At 38.2% G+C, this 18,419-nt stretch overlaps 1 protein-coding gene across 1 annotated transcript in view; it reads left to right on the forward strand.

Annotated features, from left to right (window-relative positions):
• Positions 1-14,642, forward strand: part of Fdx1 (ferredoxin 1) — a gene marked incomplete in the record, with an annotated part of 32,031 nt that extends 17,389 nt beyond the window's left edge. The window contains 2 exon segments of the mRNA XM_013511103.1: positions 10,233-10,362; positions 14,016-14,642. Of these exon segments, the coding sequence (XP_013366557.1) occupies positions 10,233-10,362; positions 14,016-14,130 (245 nt within the window).
• Positions 14,643-18,419: the final 3,777 nt, after the last annotated feature.

Consider the following 18,419-nt stretch of genomic DNA (forward strand, 5'->3'; position numbering starts at 1 on the left):
ATCTCTTGTGTCTTCATATTCAGCTACACCTTGAAATGTATTCTTCACAAAAGATAGTTATGTAGAACAATAATTGAGAGTAGACTGGGATTAGATACCAACTATTTGTGGCGTTATAGCTTGGCCAGCTCTTCCCCTATACCTCTGCCTGCCTAAAGATCTAGAGTAGCCATAAGAACAATCAGCAGCCTGCAGTCATTGGAAGGGCAGACTGGGTTTGAGTTAGTCAAGAACTCTCAGTTGCAGAATATTGTCACTGTTTGACCTGATTCCAAAGGTTTCTGGAAGAGCTCCATTCCAGGGAGTTATTATCTGATCTGCCTCAGAGATTGCTTTGTGGAAAAGCTCAATACACACGAAATTTGTCTAAAACTGTCAGCTGTAGTGTGAACATTTTAGCTTCCTGAATTTATGATACCAGATGGAAAAAAGCAAAAGCCCAGCTAAAAATTTAAAAGGAATAACTAGAGAATGAGATGTCCACAGTGGGCTTTTGAAATTGGGGATCCAGAAGCTGAGCACATGTGCACGATGATATGTGTGCCCAGGAGAGACTGGAAAGGGCCCCTCTCTCATCTATGGCTGACCTGAGCTTTCCTTTAAGCAGGAAGTGAAGGCCCCTCTCTCACCTGTGGCTGACCCGAGCTTTCCTTTAAGCAGGAAGTGAAGGCCAAGGCACACATAAACTACTTGAATGTTGAAAGTGTGCAGTAAACACATCAAGTCCCTCATCAAAGGATAGAAGGCTTACTGGTTTAAGGAAACCTCTGTGCAGTCAGTTGGCTGAACACTAAACTGAGCAGAGATTTCTGTAGTCACACAGTGTAAGGCATTTGAGCTTTGCAGGAGTCATCCAGAAAAATCACGAGAGAAACAACTAGCACTAGCAACGACCGCCAGTCAGCAGCCGCAGCGTACTGTACCTGGAGAGGAGGATGGTGCCTGATTTCCAGAGTTGCCACATTGTGTTATCAACAGTGTCCGCTTCCCAACAAAAATTGGAGATACATTAAGAAAGAGGAACTAATGGTCTTTCCTTAGGCAAAAAGCAGTAGAAATTGTCTAAGGAGGCCCAGATGTTGGACTTATTAGAGAGAGATGTTAATCAGCTTCAGAAAAGTTGAAAAGTCTGAAGGAAACTAGAAATGTTCTTTGGCGTTTCTGAAATCTGCATGTTTGTATGTGTGGCTGCCAGTACCACTCTGTATGACAATATAGAAAAGAATAATGAGTGTTGTTCTTACCCTTGCAAAAACCTGATCTTTTGTGTTCTGAAAAGTCTAACATGGAGGCTGTAATTCAGAGAATCTATTTTTTGTAATTTTCTCTGTGGATTCACTCTCAACCTTTAGGAAAAAGATTAGGCAATTTACTGTAGAGAAGTTTCTGACATAAAAAGATTTAAAATAATCAGGTACCTGTCAATAGAGAACTGGAATGTAGTGAAACAATGAGAAGTTATGTAGCTTTGTAAAAGAAAAAAAATGCTAGAACAGATGTCATAGTTTACCTGTTGACACCAGAGTCAGATGGAATTTTTTGTGTGTGTGTACCAGAATCCAGGTCAGGACCTTGTGCCTGCCGAGCAGGCACTGCGCTGCTGAGCCATTCCTCCCCCGCCCAGAGGGAAATTTTTGTTATAAAACTTCTTATGCTTTTTAATTTTCTAACAATGTAAGTGGGTTATCTACTTTAGAAATATATTTAAGAATAAATAGGGGAGACTATAAAAGTCCAATAACAGGAATTAGATCCATGATACTATTTAAGAATAAAATTAAAGAATTAATTAAATTTTAAAGAATAGGATATAAGCATTGTGGATGTTTGCAGTGAATTGGTAATAACATAGATAAATGCTTGTGGATGAAAATAGAATGTATGTTTTTCTTCCTACTTTTCAGTACACCAGAATACTAGAGGGAGAGGTGTCCAAATGTTCAGCACTGACTTCTTCTTGCTCTGGTTGTAGGTTTGGCATCACTCTCCTTTTCTCTCTTCTTTTCTTTCTGTAGTGACATAGTATGTACTTTAAACCACTGTGACTCTTTAAGCTCCTGATCTTCCTGTGTCTCACTGTCATTATCAGCTGAGGGTAATAATGGTACCCACCTCATACGGCTTTTGTGAGGATTAAATTAATTAATGCATATTCAGTACAGTATCTTAAGCCAGAGATATAGCTCAGCAGCACAGTGCCTTCCTGGCAAGAGCGAGGTCCTAAGTTTGATTTCCGGTACTCAGAAAAAACAGACAAACCAAAAATTAGAAAAAACAAACAAACAAAAAAACCCAGAACAGTATCTTAACATGGCAAGTGTTTTAAATATTCGTATTTGTTTTTTATTATATGAAAGTAGTCCGTATGTACAATGAGTTACTACTTCATGCCATTAAGATGGCTGTGACCCAGTAACTGGAGAATAACAACTATTGACAGGGATGGGGAGAAATTGGAATACCTGTGCATTTTTGGTGGGGCTATTAAGTAGTGCAGCTACTATGGAAAACAGTTTGGCGGTTTCTTAGAAGTTAAAGAGAACTGTTGTTATGACCTAGCAGTTCTGCTCCTTGCTAGTGGAATTTAAAAAAATTAAAAACAGGGACTTGAATAGATTCTTGTATGCTAGTATTTATAGTAGCATTGTTTATAGTAGCTAAAAGGTAGAATCAACTCTGTGTATAGATAGATGAATGGATAAACTGCAGACCTAGAACTGTTAATTCTGCTCCTGAGCCCAGCAGCTGGCAGATTTGTCATGATACACATCAGGCAGTTCAGTCCTCTAATTAAAACCATTGTTAATTCCCTATCACCTTGTTTGAAATTCTATATCTTTTTATTGTTTTTGTGTTGTTTTATGTCTTTGTGTTAATTTGTTTTTGTTCTTTTCTCTTTTGAAAAAACCCCCAAAACCATGAATGACTTACAATTGAATCCGTATTCCTTACCCTAGCCTAAAAGGCTGTGCATTGCCTGCCTCAGAACTGTCCTTCCTCTTCCCTATTCCTGTTCTTTTCTCTCACTTTAGCCACACTAGCCTCTTCCCACAGCTTGCTGGATGTTTTCTTCCTCCATCCTAAAAATGCTACTTAATGTCTCTCATCTGCCGTGTTTCAGTTTATGTGATGCTTCTCTGTGTCATAAAAGGCAAACAGTTGTTAGATTGTGACAGATGCGGTAGAAGAAACGAGCAGGATGCTGTGATGAAGGATAACGGGTTCAGGTGGCAAGAGACCCTCCTTTGCCCAATTGCCCAACCTCTTGTTACCTGAACCCCTTACAGAGTTTTATTGTTTGAAATTACCCATTCTGTAGTAACTGTGCGTATAAATACACAACAACATGAAGTGGACTAAGACAGTGGTATGTGTTCCTCTCTGGCCCACAGTTCTGCCTCGGATGTTCTTGCATAGCGGCTGTCACAATCTATTTATCTAATCTATATTTTTTGTGTACTTGTGTATCTGTCTCTTAGTAGCCTGTGATGAGGGATAAAATCATGCCTATTTGACCAGGTGTGGTAGTGCACCCTTGTAATCCCAGTGGTCTGGGAGGCTGAGGCAGGAGGGCTGCAAATTCAAGCCCAGCCTGGACAATTTAGTGAAACCCTGTCTCAAAAGAAATTTTAAAGAAGGGCTAGGGAGGTCCTGGCTTCAATCCTCACTCCTGATAAAATACCATTCCTGTTTTTAAATTCTTTATACTATATATAGTAATGAATGAATGAATGAATGAATGAATAAAAGATAGTTGTCAATTTTGGAGGCAACACAAAGTTATAAACATTCCGGTGGCCAACTTTTATAATTAATGTAAATCTTCTAGGTGATACAGGTAGCTTTTAAATTTTCAGTGTTTTGCAGTATTCTGTCACTAGGTGGCAGTTATACATCTGTGATCAAATTTACCTAATTTATGCTTAGTTTTTTTCCTACAGTGTTACCGCTCCATATTTCTGTTTTTTTTTTTTTTTGGTTTTTCTCCGGTACCGGGAACTGAACTCACGACCTTCCGCTTGCCAGGCAGGCGCTTTTGCCGCTGAGCTAAATCCCCAGCCCCTATATTTCTGTTTTGAGGGAAACTATTCCTATTGAGATATCCTAATAATGTCTGCAGAAATCAGTATTCATTTTCATCATGCTTATTATTTATACTATGATAGATCAATCTTTAGGAAATCAGATTTTATATTGATAGATAGTTTCGCATTTTTAATATGTAATATTGTGTGGGAGTGGGCATCTGTCTTATGAACATCATAGTAAACATACAAAATGACCCTAATACAAGATGCACACCTGAGACGCCTTTTTCTCTTGGCAAGGACAGAGATTATGTGAAAGGAGCAAGTCTGCAGGTATATGACTTTCTCTGAGAAATGTTTTTATAAAAAAATTGTGGAAGATTTGTTCAAGCCCTTAGCATCATTTCTTTTGAAAAAAAGGATAAGAAAAACAGTCCATAAGTTTTATTAATCACTGACCTTAAAATTTTTCAATATCCATTCCTTCTGATTCATGATACAGCTTTAAAAATGTGCAGATTTGAAATTGTACAGATTAGCAATATTAAGATTCTTACTCTAAGGGGCTGGTGATATAGCTCAGTGGCACAGCACCTCCCCGGCAAGCACAAGGTCCTGAGTTTTATTACCAGTACCACAAAAAAAAAAAAAAAAAAAAAAGAAGCTTACTTTAGCTAAATCACAAGTATGGTGAAAACCAAAACTGTTGTCAAAAGTCCTCTAATTTCAAGCTGGCAGGCTCTGTTCGTTGTAAATTTTGCAGTTGTTACTGCAGCTAAAGTGGTGTTGCATTAGCTAGTAACAAGTACCTGCCATCTTTATTTAGCACACTGGGAAGCATGCAATTCACAGACATCTGAATATCTCCTGAGATTTAGTTAGCTAGGTTGCTGATCTCTTAAAACTGTGATTATAATTTAAAATAAATTTTAAAGCCTGTATCAGTTTCATCCAAGCATTAAGTGTTAATACTGAAAAATTCATCTGTAAGGTTTTGGAACAAAAATTAGACATAACAATATACTATTAAGAAAGCAAAAAACATGTTCTGATGATAGGTATGGTTGTTAATTTAGAAGAGAGAGCTCTACATTGTGAGCCAGAATGCCAAAAAAATGAAAGCAGTACTAATGTGTATATCCCTTTAAGTTCATGAAATTGTATAACCAAGCAAAGATGAAATGAAGACATCAGGGATTTGTAGCTATATTGTTTCTAAATCAGATTATCATCTATGCTAAGGCAGAAGTATTTTTAGATTATTTTTAGTTGAAAAGTCATAATTATATATATTTGTGGGGTACAGCATGATGTTCGGTATGTGTATACAATGTGGAATGACTAAGTCAGGCCAGTAAATCCTTCACTTCACTTATTGTTTTGTGGTGAGACATCTGAGATTTACTTTTAGCAATTTCAAAATGTACAGTACAGTATTAGCTCAGATCACTGTACTGTGTGGCAGATCTCTAAACTTACCCCTCCTATCTAAATGAACAGCTTTTGAACACATCTCATTACCTCTCCCTGTCTTCTGTCCTCTGGTAACTACCTTTCTGTTCTTCAAGGCATGAGCATTTTTGGTTATTTGAAAGGTAGACATAGCAGTGGAAAAAATAGTTTTACTTCCAGTATTTGTTCATATATTTTAAAACTAAACGAGGATTGTAGATTTATGAACTGTAAGGTGCTTATTTTACATTTTGTTTCTTTGAGAAGGTGTGTTTTGTTTTGAGGTGAGTTCTTGGTGTGTTGCCAAGGCTGGCCTTGAATTTGTGGTCTTCCCTGCCTCAGCCTCTTAAGTACCTGGGATTGTATATGTGGGCCAGAGCATCCAGCTGAGAAAGTAACTTTTTTGGCATATGATATGTACATAGTTTCCAAAGTCTGTTGAGAGTGCATACCTCATAAAATGTGGTTACTTCATGTGTGAGTGAGTGTGTGTGTGTGTGTGTGTGTATGTATATATGGCAAAGGAAACTACTCTTACCATTCTTTTTTAACATCACATTGAAAGTTGTGGCCAGTGTATTAGGAGGCCACAAGTACCTTCTTTCTTTTGGCCAAAGAAATAAGAGTCACATAGAAAAGGAAGCGGTAAAAAGAACAGAAAGGGCATGACTTCTTCCCCTGTACATAGCCTCTTGTTCTAACAGTTGTAGGTTCTTTTTATAATCAAATCTTTACCATATTTAAAAAGTTGTTTTTCTCTTAAATACTTTTTTTAATGCAGTACTTGTCTCTACTATTCTCTAAAATCTTTCCATTTAAAAAATAAAAAATATAAGTCAACTCTCAAAACTCCAAAAACTATTCAGATTGTTGTTTTATTATGGAGTTAGGGAGGATAGAGTATTTCTTCCACTAAGTGCTGTCCATGGGGTCTTGCCAATCTTTGCTGTAGATTTGATTCTTCAGTGATATTTGTAACACAGCCTGACCATTATGTTTCTCTAGTTTAGGTTTTCGGCTATCATAAGGTTGAGCTGATTTTATTTTGAGGCTTACAGTTTTGTTTTATGACAATTTCTACCTAGTATATAGGATAAGAGAAGTATAATTTGTTGACCACTTTTGTGTTAGAAAAATTCTGAAAGGGATTATGAAGTAAGGAGGTTTAGATGTGAAATATTCTCCAGAAGGCTCATGCTTTCAGAGGTAGGTCAGAAGGTGATGGAATCTTGGGCATGGTAAATTTATCAGTGGATTAACCCATTGATGAGATCATACCTAAATGTACTGTTAGGAAATGGGGCCCAGCTGGAGGAGGTAGGGCTTTCGGGGTGGGCCTTAAGAGAGGGTATATCTCTCAAGTTCTTCCCGTGCTCTCTGTTTCCTGACTGCCATAAGCTGAGCAGCTTTCTTTCCTCTGTTGGCTTTTCCACTATGTTGTTTCTGCATTGGAGTTAGCTTACCATGGACTGAACCCTCTGAAATGAGCCAAAATATACCTCTCGTCCTAAAGTTGGATGTGTAAGGTATTTTGTCCCAGGATGGGAACTCTACTATAGTGCATTTATTTAAATACAGGACTAGAATGTACAAACGGAACTTAGTATGTAGGGATTAAAAGCTAATCTGCTATATATATTTAACTTTTGTCAAATTCTCACTAGAATACTCTCTTCAACTCTGAGGTTGACAATTTAAGCAAGTTGTGGAACTATTGGCAAGTTTCCTGAGAATGGTGCTGAAAATTATTAGAAAATAAAAGACCGATAAGGAAAGGTTAAAATGAAATTTTATGAGGAAGAGAGTGGAGGGAAATTTAAAGTCCATGAAGACCTATAAAAGGAATAGTAATTCTTCCCTTCATCCATCCAGGTGGTACAAAAATGAATATCCTAAATTTTTCAGGAGGGAATTATTGGCATATGAACCCTTTTTCTCCATTTTGAGGTGATTGAGACCAACACTGTACATTTTTCTTCCTTGAGCTTTTCTGACATTAAACATTCTTGATTGTCTATCTCAGCAACTGTGCTCACTTTGACTCCCCTTCTCCAGGAGGGGTCTCCCCTTGGCTGTCCCTGTCCTTCCTTCTTTCCTTCCCACTTTTTCCCATTCCCCTTTTGTGAAATCCATAGCTTTTTAGTCTCCTGATCCTCTTGAATCTACCCAAACTAAAGTATGCCATGTCACTTTCCTGCTTAAATCCTTACTCATTTTCCAAAACTTACAGCACGTGTTCACAGCCACCATTGTTCCTGGGGCTGGATCCAGAAGAAGAGGGATGAAGGGACAAGTGTTCTTAACCCCCTTGCCAGTGTCACTTCCATGGCACCTCAGTGTGAAAGACTTCCCTGAGTGACTTCCCACTGCGGTGGGAAGCAAGGTGGCATATGATTCTCAGGACTTGTTTAACTAGGAATATCTTGTAAGCCTTGTTAAACTTAACATTTTTAGGAAAAAAGACATTGGACTTTTGGGTTTTCTTCTGCATTACCCCCAGAGGGTTTTACCATTTTAGTCTGGAGTTTGTCTGGATTGGGTATTGATGAGATAAAAATAGAAGTCAAGACAAGTAGGTGCTTCTCAGGTACTAGTAGGAAAATCCACTAAAAACTATAACTCCTTTTTTGTGGTATCATGAGATACCAGTGCCATTAGCACCTTAGTCATCACCTGCCTCACTCTTTTGTTGTGCAGATGAGAAGGTTGACCCTTGAGAGACTCACCCAGGACACAGCTAATAGTGGTGGGGTTGTTTCACCAGAGCCTAGACCTTGACCTCAGAGTCCCACTGCATCAGTTCTCTTTTTACTGCAATAAATAAGACCCCTTCCTCTCCCTCTTTAAAGAAGATATGTCCATTTATTTTTTGTGTGAAGTATTGCATGTTTACACAAAAATATGAAAGTAAGCAACTTGCTGTAATCAACTAGGATATACATTCATGTGTGAACACACAGGTGTATGTATATATATTTAACAATTAAGGTGACTCACACTATTGTATGGCAGGAAGTAGTCTTCATTTGGAAACAGCTAAAATCAACTCTTCTAACTAGTAGTATGATCTTAATCCATTTCTTTAACTTTTTGTGTTAAATTTTTTATGTGTAAAAAGAAAGGTTGCTGTAAGACTTATAGTTTCCAAATACAGATAGTTACCAACACTTTCATAGCACTTACTATCTACCACTCATGGTAACCAGTACATAAATGAATGTGTATAAGTGCATACTCATAGATAATTCTTGGAACTACCATGCAAGCTTGATAGAGTTACTGTTGAGGAAACTGGGGCAGGAAGAGTACAGTAGTCCAGCGTGACACAGTTACTAAACAAAGGACCTGTGGTTGAAGCCAGGGAGTCTAGTCCCACAGCATGCTCCTAATCCCTGCACTTGACTAGATGGTGTCTCTGACCTGTGACCCTGTTGCTGCTTTGAATTGAATTTAATGAAAAAGTTTTAGTTAAGCCTCTCTTTTCTTTTTTTACTTTTTAAAGATAATACAATATGAATAACAAGTGTTGAAATTATGAGAAGACAACTCTTTTTTTTTTTTTGTACCAGGAATCAAACTCAGGACCTTGCCCTTGCCAGGCAGGTGCCACTGAGCTACCTCCCCGGCCAAACAACTTTTTAAATGATTCTTTTAGAAGCAAGTCAAGGTAACCAGATATTAATAGCAGCTCCATTACATAATTTATATACATTAGTGTTACTCACTGAAAGGGACTCCAACTGAAACTGAAGTTACTCAAGACTCTGCAGTCCTGAGTTGTCTGGTAGCTTTCAAAAATTCTTAAAAAAACAAAAACTTTTTAAAGTTTACTTTAGTCAGAACATGATTCTGTATGACTTTTTCCTCCAAGTACTAATGTGTACCCTGTGTCTCATATGAGGAAAGCAATTTGAGTTGTGTAAAAAAAATTTGAAGGAGCTGGGTGAGATGTATTGCCTCAAATACGACAAAAAGTTACTGCGTAGGTTTATTCCACAAAACACAGAGTTGAACAGGATGCGAAGGTTGTAGTGGAAGCCAAGTGAGTGGGAAATGGGTAGCTTGTATGGTATAGGTTTCTCTGTCAGGAGATTTCCAAGCAGAGGCTGGCTGACTTGGGAGAGAGATACTGCAGAGGTATATTCCAACGCGGTCTGGTCGGACGAGATGACTTTTTCCTAGTGTCTGGCACATAGGAGGTACTCACTCAGTAACCCTAATGACTTCAAAATGGAACAGGAGAAATGTTCTTATCTATTTAAAATCAAGGTGACTACTAAAGTGAGTTCTTTATTCTCTGCCCCGATTACCATGGAGACTGACAGGAAAGAATGTTTAACTTTATTTGGTATAGATTTGGTTGCTTTTTAGTTCCTATGTAACACATCTTCATAAAGTGTGTCAAGCTCTCCAGGAAAGGTAAATAACTTGCGTAGCTGTTACATGTATTATTTTTATGTATATTTGAAGGTGTACATTTTTTATGTATCATGTATCAGCTTATAAAATTGTAAGCTCTTTGATATCAGGACGGTGTGTTGGTGTTTCTTTTCACAGCACCTAGTCCGGAACCTTTGAGAGATACTAGTGCTTTTAAGTACTGTGTGTGTAGTGGAGGAGCTATATCTGATTCATTATTAAGGCTCTTTCGTTTATTGTGGTAACGCTCATTCTAAATTTTAGCAGTATTTTAACTGTAGGTCTTGACTGTGTAAACGTAGGAGATACGTTCAGTGTTGGCTGCTTTCACAGGTGCCTGTGAGGGAACCTTGGCTTGCTCTACCTGCCACCTCATCTTCGAAGATCACGTGTATGAGAAGTTAGATGTGATCACCGATGAGGAGAACGACATGCTTGATCTGGCTTATGGACTGACAGACAGGTGAGATTTTAATCCGGCTTCAGTTGTATTAATACCGTGAGAATGTCCTCTATTCATTACTTTGTATGTACTTACAAAAGTGAAAAAAGTAACTGGAAGTTTTACATCCTAATTTCTTTAGTCTGTTTTTACTTCAGAAAGTAAATGTATAACACAATTGAACAGAATGGTGTTTTTCTGTTTTTTTTTTTTATTTTATTGGTGCATTTTAGATGTACATGAAGATAACATTCATCATAGGGAATTTGTACCTGTGCGGGATATAACTTGCTTCTTTTTTTCCCCATCCCCCTTCCTTTCCTTCAACCTCTCTTCCTCTCATTTACACAAACTGTTTCTACTTTTTTCTTCTATCTCTTCTTTTTTCCTTATCTCTTCTTTCTTTTAGTCTTCCACTTCCTTTGTTCGCATTCTGTTATGGTTGATACATTGTGTCAACTTGGGGAGTCTAGGGGTTTGGCTAAGTGATTCAGCAGTTCTGTATCCTGGGGTGAAAAGGGCATGCCCTTACCCTTCTGGGATGTTGTTCATTGTGTCACTTCCAGAAGTTTGGAAGGTTAATTATGTGATTCAGCAGGGAGCCAGGGTGCTTACTTTGTGTTCCTCGGAGCCTGTGCTGGAGGAGGGCATGGAGATTATGTCAGGGCTACACACCCCCTGGGTGGGGGCAGCCTGTTTACAATATAAGGGAGGGAAAGAGGCTGCTTGCTGCCACTCCTCCCTTTTGCTCTTGGAACCAGCTGAGTATGGACTGAAACCTCCATGGATTGAAAACTCCACAAACTGTGAGCTAAATAAACTGTTCCTTCCTTAATTTTGGGTGTCAAATATTTTGTCTCAGCAACAAGAGAAAAGTAACCAAGACACCTTCTCTTTTGAACATTTTATTCCCATTTTCTAATGCCTTTCATATATTTTGTTCCTTATTTATACTTCTGGTTTCTCATACCAGAGAAACCATGTGATATTTGAACATGCGTGTCTGATTTATTTCACTTAGCAGTATGGTCTCAGGGTGCATCCATTTACCTAAAAAGTTTATCCTTCTTTAAGGCAGAGTAGTACTCCTTTGTATAGGAGAACCACATCTTCTTTACCCATTTATTGGTTGATGGGCCTTTGGGTTGTTTCCAAGATTTAGCTATTACAAACTGTGTTTCTATAAACATGGGTTATAGAGAGTCCCCAGTGCTTGTCGCAGCCCAGGAAATTTATATTTGAAACTGTATGAAAATTTATTGAAATTCTAGTGCGTTCATTCCAGTCTGCCACTTCCAGTGCAATCCATGATGAGACCCAGGAAGTTTACATTTATAATCCCATGAAAAGTTATTGGAGTTCTAGCAACTTAATTCCAATCTGCCACTTCCAGTGCAACCCATGGCGAGAATAAAGACACTAAGGCATATTTGTAGTTATGGGGAGCCCAGGGGTCCTAAGTCCAGCCCATGATGGCCATCTGGAACACAGACCTCATTCCAAGGCCAAACCCGGGTTTTATTCATTTATGAGAAAGGAGTGGCTTGAGGATGAGTGACTGAGAACAGTGGGAAGTAGTGAGTGCTGTGAGCTGGGCTGGGTAGGAGGCCTGAAATCACCTCTGCAATGCAGAGAGGACATGCAGGAAGAGTAATCTGCGTGACACAGTTGAGATAGTATCTGATGTTTTGGGGTCGGTGCTTCAGCTCTGATGTGTAATCTTTCAAGCCCCTGGAAGTTACAGTCTCTGTCTCTGTCTCGAGGCTCATCCCAGCCAACAGCATGGAGCACTGGCTCACACATGGGAACAACAAAGGAGCAGGGGACACGCCTGCTGTCTTCAAAGACTACCATTAGCACCTCGGCTAGACCAGTTTGCATTGTTGAAAGCCAACTGATGGGATAAGGAAAAGTCCCAGCCAGCTCTGTACACATTAATACATGGAAATAGGGTCAGGCTCAGCCAACATGAAGACAATTGCTCCTCTTTCAAGGAGAGTCGCCCAGGTTGTTCTCCACACTGGGTGTGCACATACCAGTTTTGTATGATGGACAGATTTATAATTTAACAAAATTATAGTGGACAATTTTGTCTATTTGAGAGAAAAGAATTTCTAAAGAAGCTTAGATATAATAGCAGTTCTATTAAGTAAGATTAGTTCTTTTTCTAAGTAAACATTGAAATAAATTAATGAGAGCTTGTTAATTAATAGGGTTTCAGGCCAGGCATGGTGACTCACGTCTGTAATCCCAGCACTCAGAAGGCTGAGGCAGGAGGATCGTTGTGAGTTCAAGGCCAACCTGGGCTACAAAGTGAGCTCAAGGCCAGCCTGAAGTGCATAGGGAGACCCTATCTCAAAAAGACAAAAAAAAAAAAAAAAAAGTTTCTCTTAAATGTGGTAAGATTTATAGTAGCAGGAAACATCGAGTGACACTTTTTAAAAAGTTATCCAGTCTGGTTGAGTCAAGGAAAGTCTGTACCTGATTTAGTGTTTCAAGGGCTATGATAAGAGGTGTTTTTTTGCTTAATTAAGGTGCACTTTGTTTACCTGTAATTTGGGACTATAAGGAAAATTATTTTTCTAAGCAATTACGAATAATAATGGTGTTATTATAAACCCCAATTTTGTTAGTCACTTAACAAAATCTAATACTTAATGTTTACAAAATTTTTAGATCATTTGTATATAGAGATGAAGAGTTATTTTGTTTTTTTCACAGTTTTCTCCCCTCCTTTTTTGGGGGGGAGGTTGCTGGGAATGTAGTCCAGGAAGTTGAGCTTGCTGGGCAGGTGCCCTTGAAGTGTATCCCCAGGCCTCATTTGTCTCTTGATGGAGATGAAACTAGTACTCTGAGAAGTGATTCTGGCAAAGTAACATTTATTTCTTTAGACACCAAAGCAAAGCAAGCGTGGCTGCCACTTTCCCGTCTCCACTCATGTACTCCATGCCACATTGTCTCCCAACCCTTTTTTCCGCATAATGAATATCACAGAGTACGTCCAGTGACTGCATTAGTTTGATCCTGAGAATTTGTCTCTTGTATTTTTGTTTTGTGTTTGTAGTGCTAGAGACCTAGGGCTAGGAAAGCACTCTACTTACTGCTAAGGTGTATTCTTAGCCCAGAATCTTATCTCTGTATAAAAGGGTTTGTAGCTAATGTCTTACCTTTTCTTTCCGGTAAAATTGTAGGCGTATATAGTAGACAGTATTCTAAAGTGAAAAGGGTAGCACTACATTTAGAAAAGACACATAATATAGACAGACATAAAAGGCCTGTAGTAAATGTAAACTAGCCATGAGCACCGATCGTCACATGCCCACATTTCAGAATGCCATAGTAGATGGCACTAAGTTCTGGAATATATCACGCTCTGATTCTTGTGCTCTCTGATTCTTTCACTGCTAGTCAGCTCTTGCACCAAAAAAGTTACGGCTCTGGTGAATCAGTAAGTAGATGATAGGAGCTGAAGGCTACACTGAAGCTGTGGCACACCAGGTTACTTTTCACATTACCTTGCGTTACCCTTTATTTTCATCAGGATGAAAATTTAAAACATTAATCCATTTCCTGGCTTCTTTGTGTAAGAAAATGTAAAACTGTACTAAACAGCTCCATTCCGTTGAATGATCCATTCTTAGTACCGGACCCTGTCGTCTCTCTTTCCCGTACAGGTCCCGGTTGGGCTGCCAAATCTGTTTGAGCAAGTGGATGGACAACATGACTGTGCGAGTACCTGAGGCGGTGGCTGATGCCAGGCAGTCTGTTGACGTGGGCAAGAATTCCTAAGTTGCAATAAAAGAGATATTTTCACAAAATTTTACCTATTTTTATAATTATTTTTAATGTAATTAAATGAGCACATGGGTGACTGGATTTATTATTATGACTAGCTTTACTTATTTTAATTCACCTTGTATAACTGAATTTTGTAGTATGAGTGTGTGTGATCTTCTTTTGGTTAAATTGTATAAATGTATGTTAAATATTAGAAAGTAGCTGATATGATAATAAATCCTTATGTATTTTACCTTATGTGTTCTTAGCAGCTTTATAAAAATATGACCACTTAATTTTATGTCTGCCTATTTAGAAAGTAGGTTAAAAAAGGTAATATTCCCCCCGTTTAAAATGAGTGAAGGCAGAGATCTAAAGTGACTTGCCTGGGGCTATATAACCGGAAAATCTATACTAGAACTTCTATCTTGTTACTATAAATTTTCTTTTTAGACTGAATCCAGAAAAATTTTGAGTCTCTTAATTTATAGCACTAAATAAATGTAAATTATATTGAAAAACAATTGCTTAATTAAATATTACTTGCTTTCAAAGACAATTCAACCTTTTTTGGGGGGGATACCAGGAATCAAACTCAGGACTTCGTGCTTGCCAGGCAGGCACTGAGCTATATCCCCAGCCTGACAGTTACTAAGCTTATAATTAAATTTTCTCAAATTTTTAATTTAGTGAGAAGTGTAAGACCAACCATAGGCATTATGAAAAAGTTGGATGTCTGTTCTGACTAAACTAGAGGAATAAACTAAAATTAGATGTCTTGATTTTTTCCTATTCTCAGCAAAATAGTCTCTTTGTAATCTTTCGAAATAATGTTGATTTACAGATTGCTGCCTTACAGTAGAACAGAAATCTTACGAATCAGGTCCCCATGTCTTGAGCCAGAGAAGGGCACGAGCTGGCCGCTGCGTCACAGCCCAGGGGCAGCAGTTGTTCTCACGCAGTGCGTGCAGCCTGCATAGCTGTGTGGCAGGACCCAGGATGAGGGAGTGGGCTCAGCATCACAGGCTCCCAGTTCCGTGTGTAAGGCGTTCGTCCCCTTGTCTTTGTCACAAATACATTTGTGAAGGAAAGAAGGAATGTATAGTGTGCTCTTTGGAACATCCCAGCTAACCTGGATGAACTGGGACGGGGAGCAAGTTAGAAAAAACTAACTTTAAGACACCTGGGTTAGCTTGAAGTACTTCACAGCAGTCCGATCATTTGTATAAATATTGGTCAAGTGTAACACTTGACAGGCAGCATTGTGTTCCGCTCAGCAGGGGCACAGAGATGGACAAGGGAAGAAGTGTCCTCAGAGACTCGTGGGAAAGCGTGTACACTGGTGTGCACAAGTAATTCGCTTAAACCAGATCGACCAGTTGCCACATAAGAATTCAAGCTAATCAGTATGTAAAACGTGACAAGAGCTTGAAGTGCCTTATGTTCATTTAGTACTTAATAATTATTGAATGCTTTCCATATAGTGTTACGTACTTTTCGAGTACTTCAGAACAATTCATAATTAGCTGTAGCATTTTATATATAATACATATTTTTTTGGTACTACGAATTGAACTCACGACCTCGCACTTGCCAGGCAGGCGCTGCGGCGCTGAGCTATCTCGGGCCTCTGGTTTTCTATACAGACCACTTAAACTGTTTTTCAGAGCTACAGTACTTTAAGGATAATAGCCAAAACCTTCACGAATTTAGAATTTAAATTATCTCAGATTTCAAACTTAAAAATTTCAAATTCAAGATGTTTTATTGTCTTCAATAAAACTTTTTTTTTTTTTTTTCCGGTACCGGGAACCGAACTCACGACCTTGCGCTTGCCAGGCAGGTGCTTTGCCGCTGAGCTAAATCCCCAACCCCCAATAAAACTTTTTAAACTTACTAAATAGAGGATATTCTGCAGTTGGTTTATAGAAGCCTTATCTTTTCAGTTTGAGAAAAATTCTTCCATATCATGTGCAGCCTAGGTAACTATTGGTTTTCTACTGCTGTGAAACAAATTATCACAAAACTTAGGGGCCCCCCTTTGGCCTGGGCTTCCTTACAGCGTGGTAGGTGAGTTCTAGAGGAAAGCACCCTGAGAGCGAATGCGCCTTCTGAGAAGACGCGTTATTTCTACGGAAGGTGTACAGTCTCTTTTCTAGCCATTCTTTTCATTCAGGGTAAACACTAAGTTGTCCTGTCGTTTGAAAGGAGGGATAGCAAAGAATTTGCAGGTGTATTTTGAAGTCACTACCAGTAATGCTTATTTTCAGATGAATTTGCTGGCCCTTTATTTCCCGTGCATATTGGCCTTTTAACAATGTTCTATCAGGGCTTTTGAAGAGCTATTTTTTTTGGTCTTATATTATTACATTTTAAAAGATCTGCTGCCATCTTTGCTGTGGTGGCTTGTTTATTTTATTATATAACTCCCAACATTTTTTTCTTGACAGTTGATTTAAATGAAAGGGAAAATTAGTAGGTTCCTTTTCAATACTGTATAATGTTAGCTTACCTTTCCTAGTCATTTTGCATCAAAAAAGCCATCTTCTTCTGGTGTAGTATTCTGTGTAATTGTTAAGTGATACATTCTAGAACTTAATATTATATTCGGTTTTCACAGATAAAACCACAACCTGTAATTATGTAAGTAATTCAGAGCCACCACATTAGTTTTTTAAAGTGAACCATTCAGGAAATTTCTAAAACTGTTTACCTAACTTTCACCATGAAAATATTACAATTTGTCTTAAAAGGGCCTCCTTCCTGTTTTCATAATAGCTATTAAATTATCATGTGATGATTCTTGGTGATCACTAGGACTTATTTGAACAATTACATTTCACTCAAAAAATTGTTTTTAAAGGGTTAATACTCTAGTTTCTCTTCAATTTTTTTGTATGTTTGCCTTTTTGAGACAGGGTCTCACTATGCAGGGTCTCACTCTTGCTGGCCTTGAACTCACTTGGGCAGCTCAGGCTGGCCTCGAACTCACAATGATCCTCCTACCTCAGCCTCCCTAGTGCTGGGATTACAGGCATGCGCCACCATGCCTGGCTTCTTTTCAAATTGAATAAATCTTTCACCTTTTACTAAGAAAGACTTAGACTATATGTTTTCTCATCTTCTCTTCCTGTTTATAACTGTTGTAATTACTTTTCCTTTCTTAAACTTCCTGAAAGTTTGTGGTATACCACATTTTGGATCAGAACTTGTTAGATGGCTTTCAAATTTATACGATAACTTACTGTTCTCTACTAAAGAGAAATAACATTTTGTATGTTCATTCCTAAAAATAGTATATAAAACTAAATGTAGACCACAGTAAGACATTCAGACCTTACATATAAACTGTTTCCTATTAAGTAATAATAGAAATATGATCTTGGTTAAACAACAAAAGCAATTCTTTAATGTGTCAACACATCACATATCAAGTTAGTTTTATGAAATTTTCTTCTGTTTATGTATATAAAAACTGAAAAAGCAGAAAACCAGCTAGCAAGAGGAAAGTATGATACTAACAGATGCAAATAAATTAATATCGGAAGACAGCAAGAAGGGGAGGAAGAGCTGGGTGAAATGGAACCTTGAGTTTCAATTGTTAGAGGAATCTCCACACTTATTTCCACAGTGGTTGCACCAATCCACGATGGAGAAGGGTCCTTTTTTCCCCAGTCTAGCCAGTATTTGTTACTGGTTGATGTTTTGGTAATAACCATTCTTTCTGGAGGGAGATGGGATGTCAGTGCTGTTTTAATTTACATTTCTCCAATGACCAGTGATGTTGAAAATCTTTTTTCATAAATTCATTTGCTGTTTTGTGACTTCATCTGAGAAGTGTCTGTTCATCTCAGATGCCCATTTTTGTGTTGGGTCTTTAAATTTGAGGATGAGGCTGGTTTTTTGAGTTCTTTATATATTCTAGATATTGTTTGAGAAACAGCAGCACAATTTTTTTCCCACAGTGTGGGTTGTCTCTTCATTCTCTTGGTTTCTTTTGCTGTGCATAAGCTTTTTAATAAGATGAGATCCCAGATATTTATTCTTGTGATAATTTCCAGTGCGCTCAGGGTTTTGTTCCTACATCAATGTCTTCAACAGTTCTCTTTCTATCTTCCCCCAGATTTAGTGTTTCTGTTTTAATACTTAGATCTTGGAGCCATTTTGATTTTAGTTTAGTGCGTGGTGAAAGATACAGATCTAGTTTTAATCTTTGGCATGTGGGAAACAAGTTTTCCCACCATCATTTATTAAATAGTCTATGTAGCATGTGGAAAGCAGTTTTCCCACCATCATTTATT

The sequence above is a fragment of the Chinchilla lanigera genome, unplaced genomic scaffold, assembly GCF_000276665.1.
Source record: "Chinchilla lanigera isolate Chin_1 unplaced genomic scaffold, ChiLan1.0 scaffold00011, whole genome shotgun sequence".
Classification (NCBI taxonomy): Eukaryota; Metazoa; Chordata; class Mammalia; order Rodentia; family Chinchillidae; genus Chinchilla; species Chinchilla lanigera.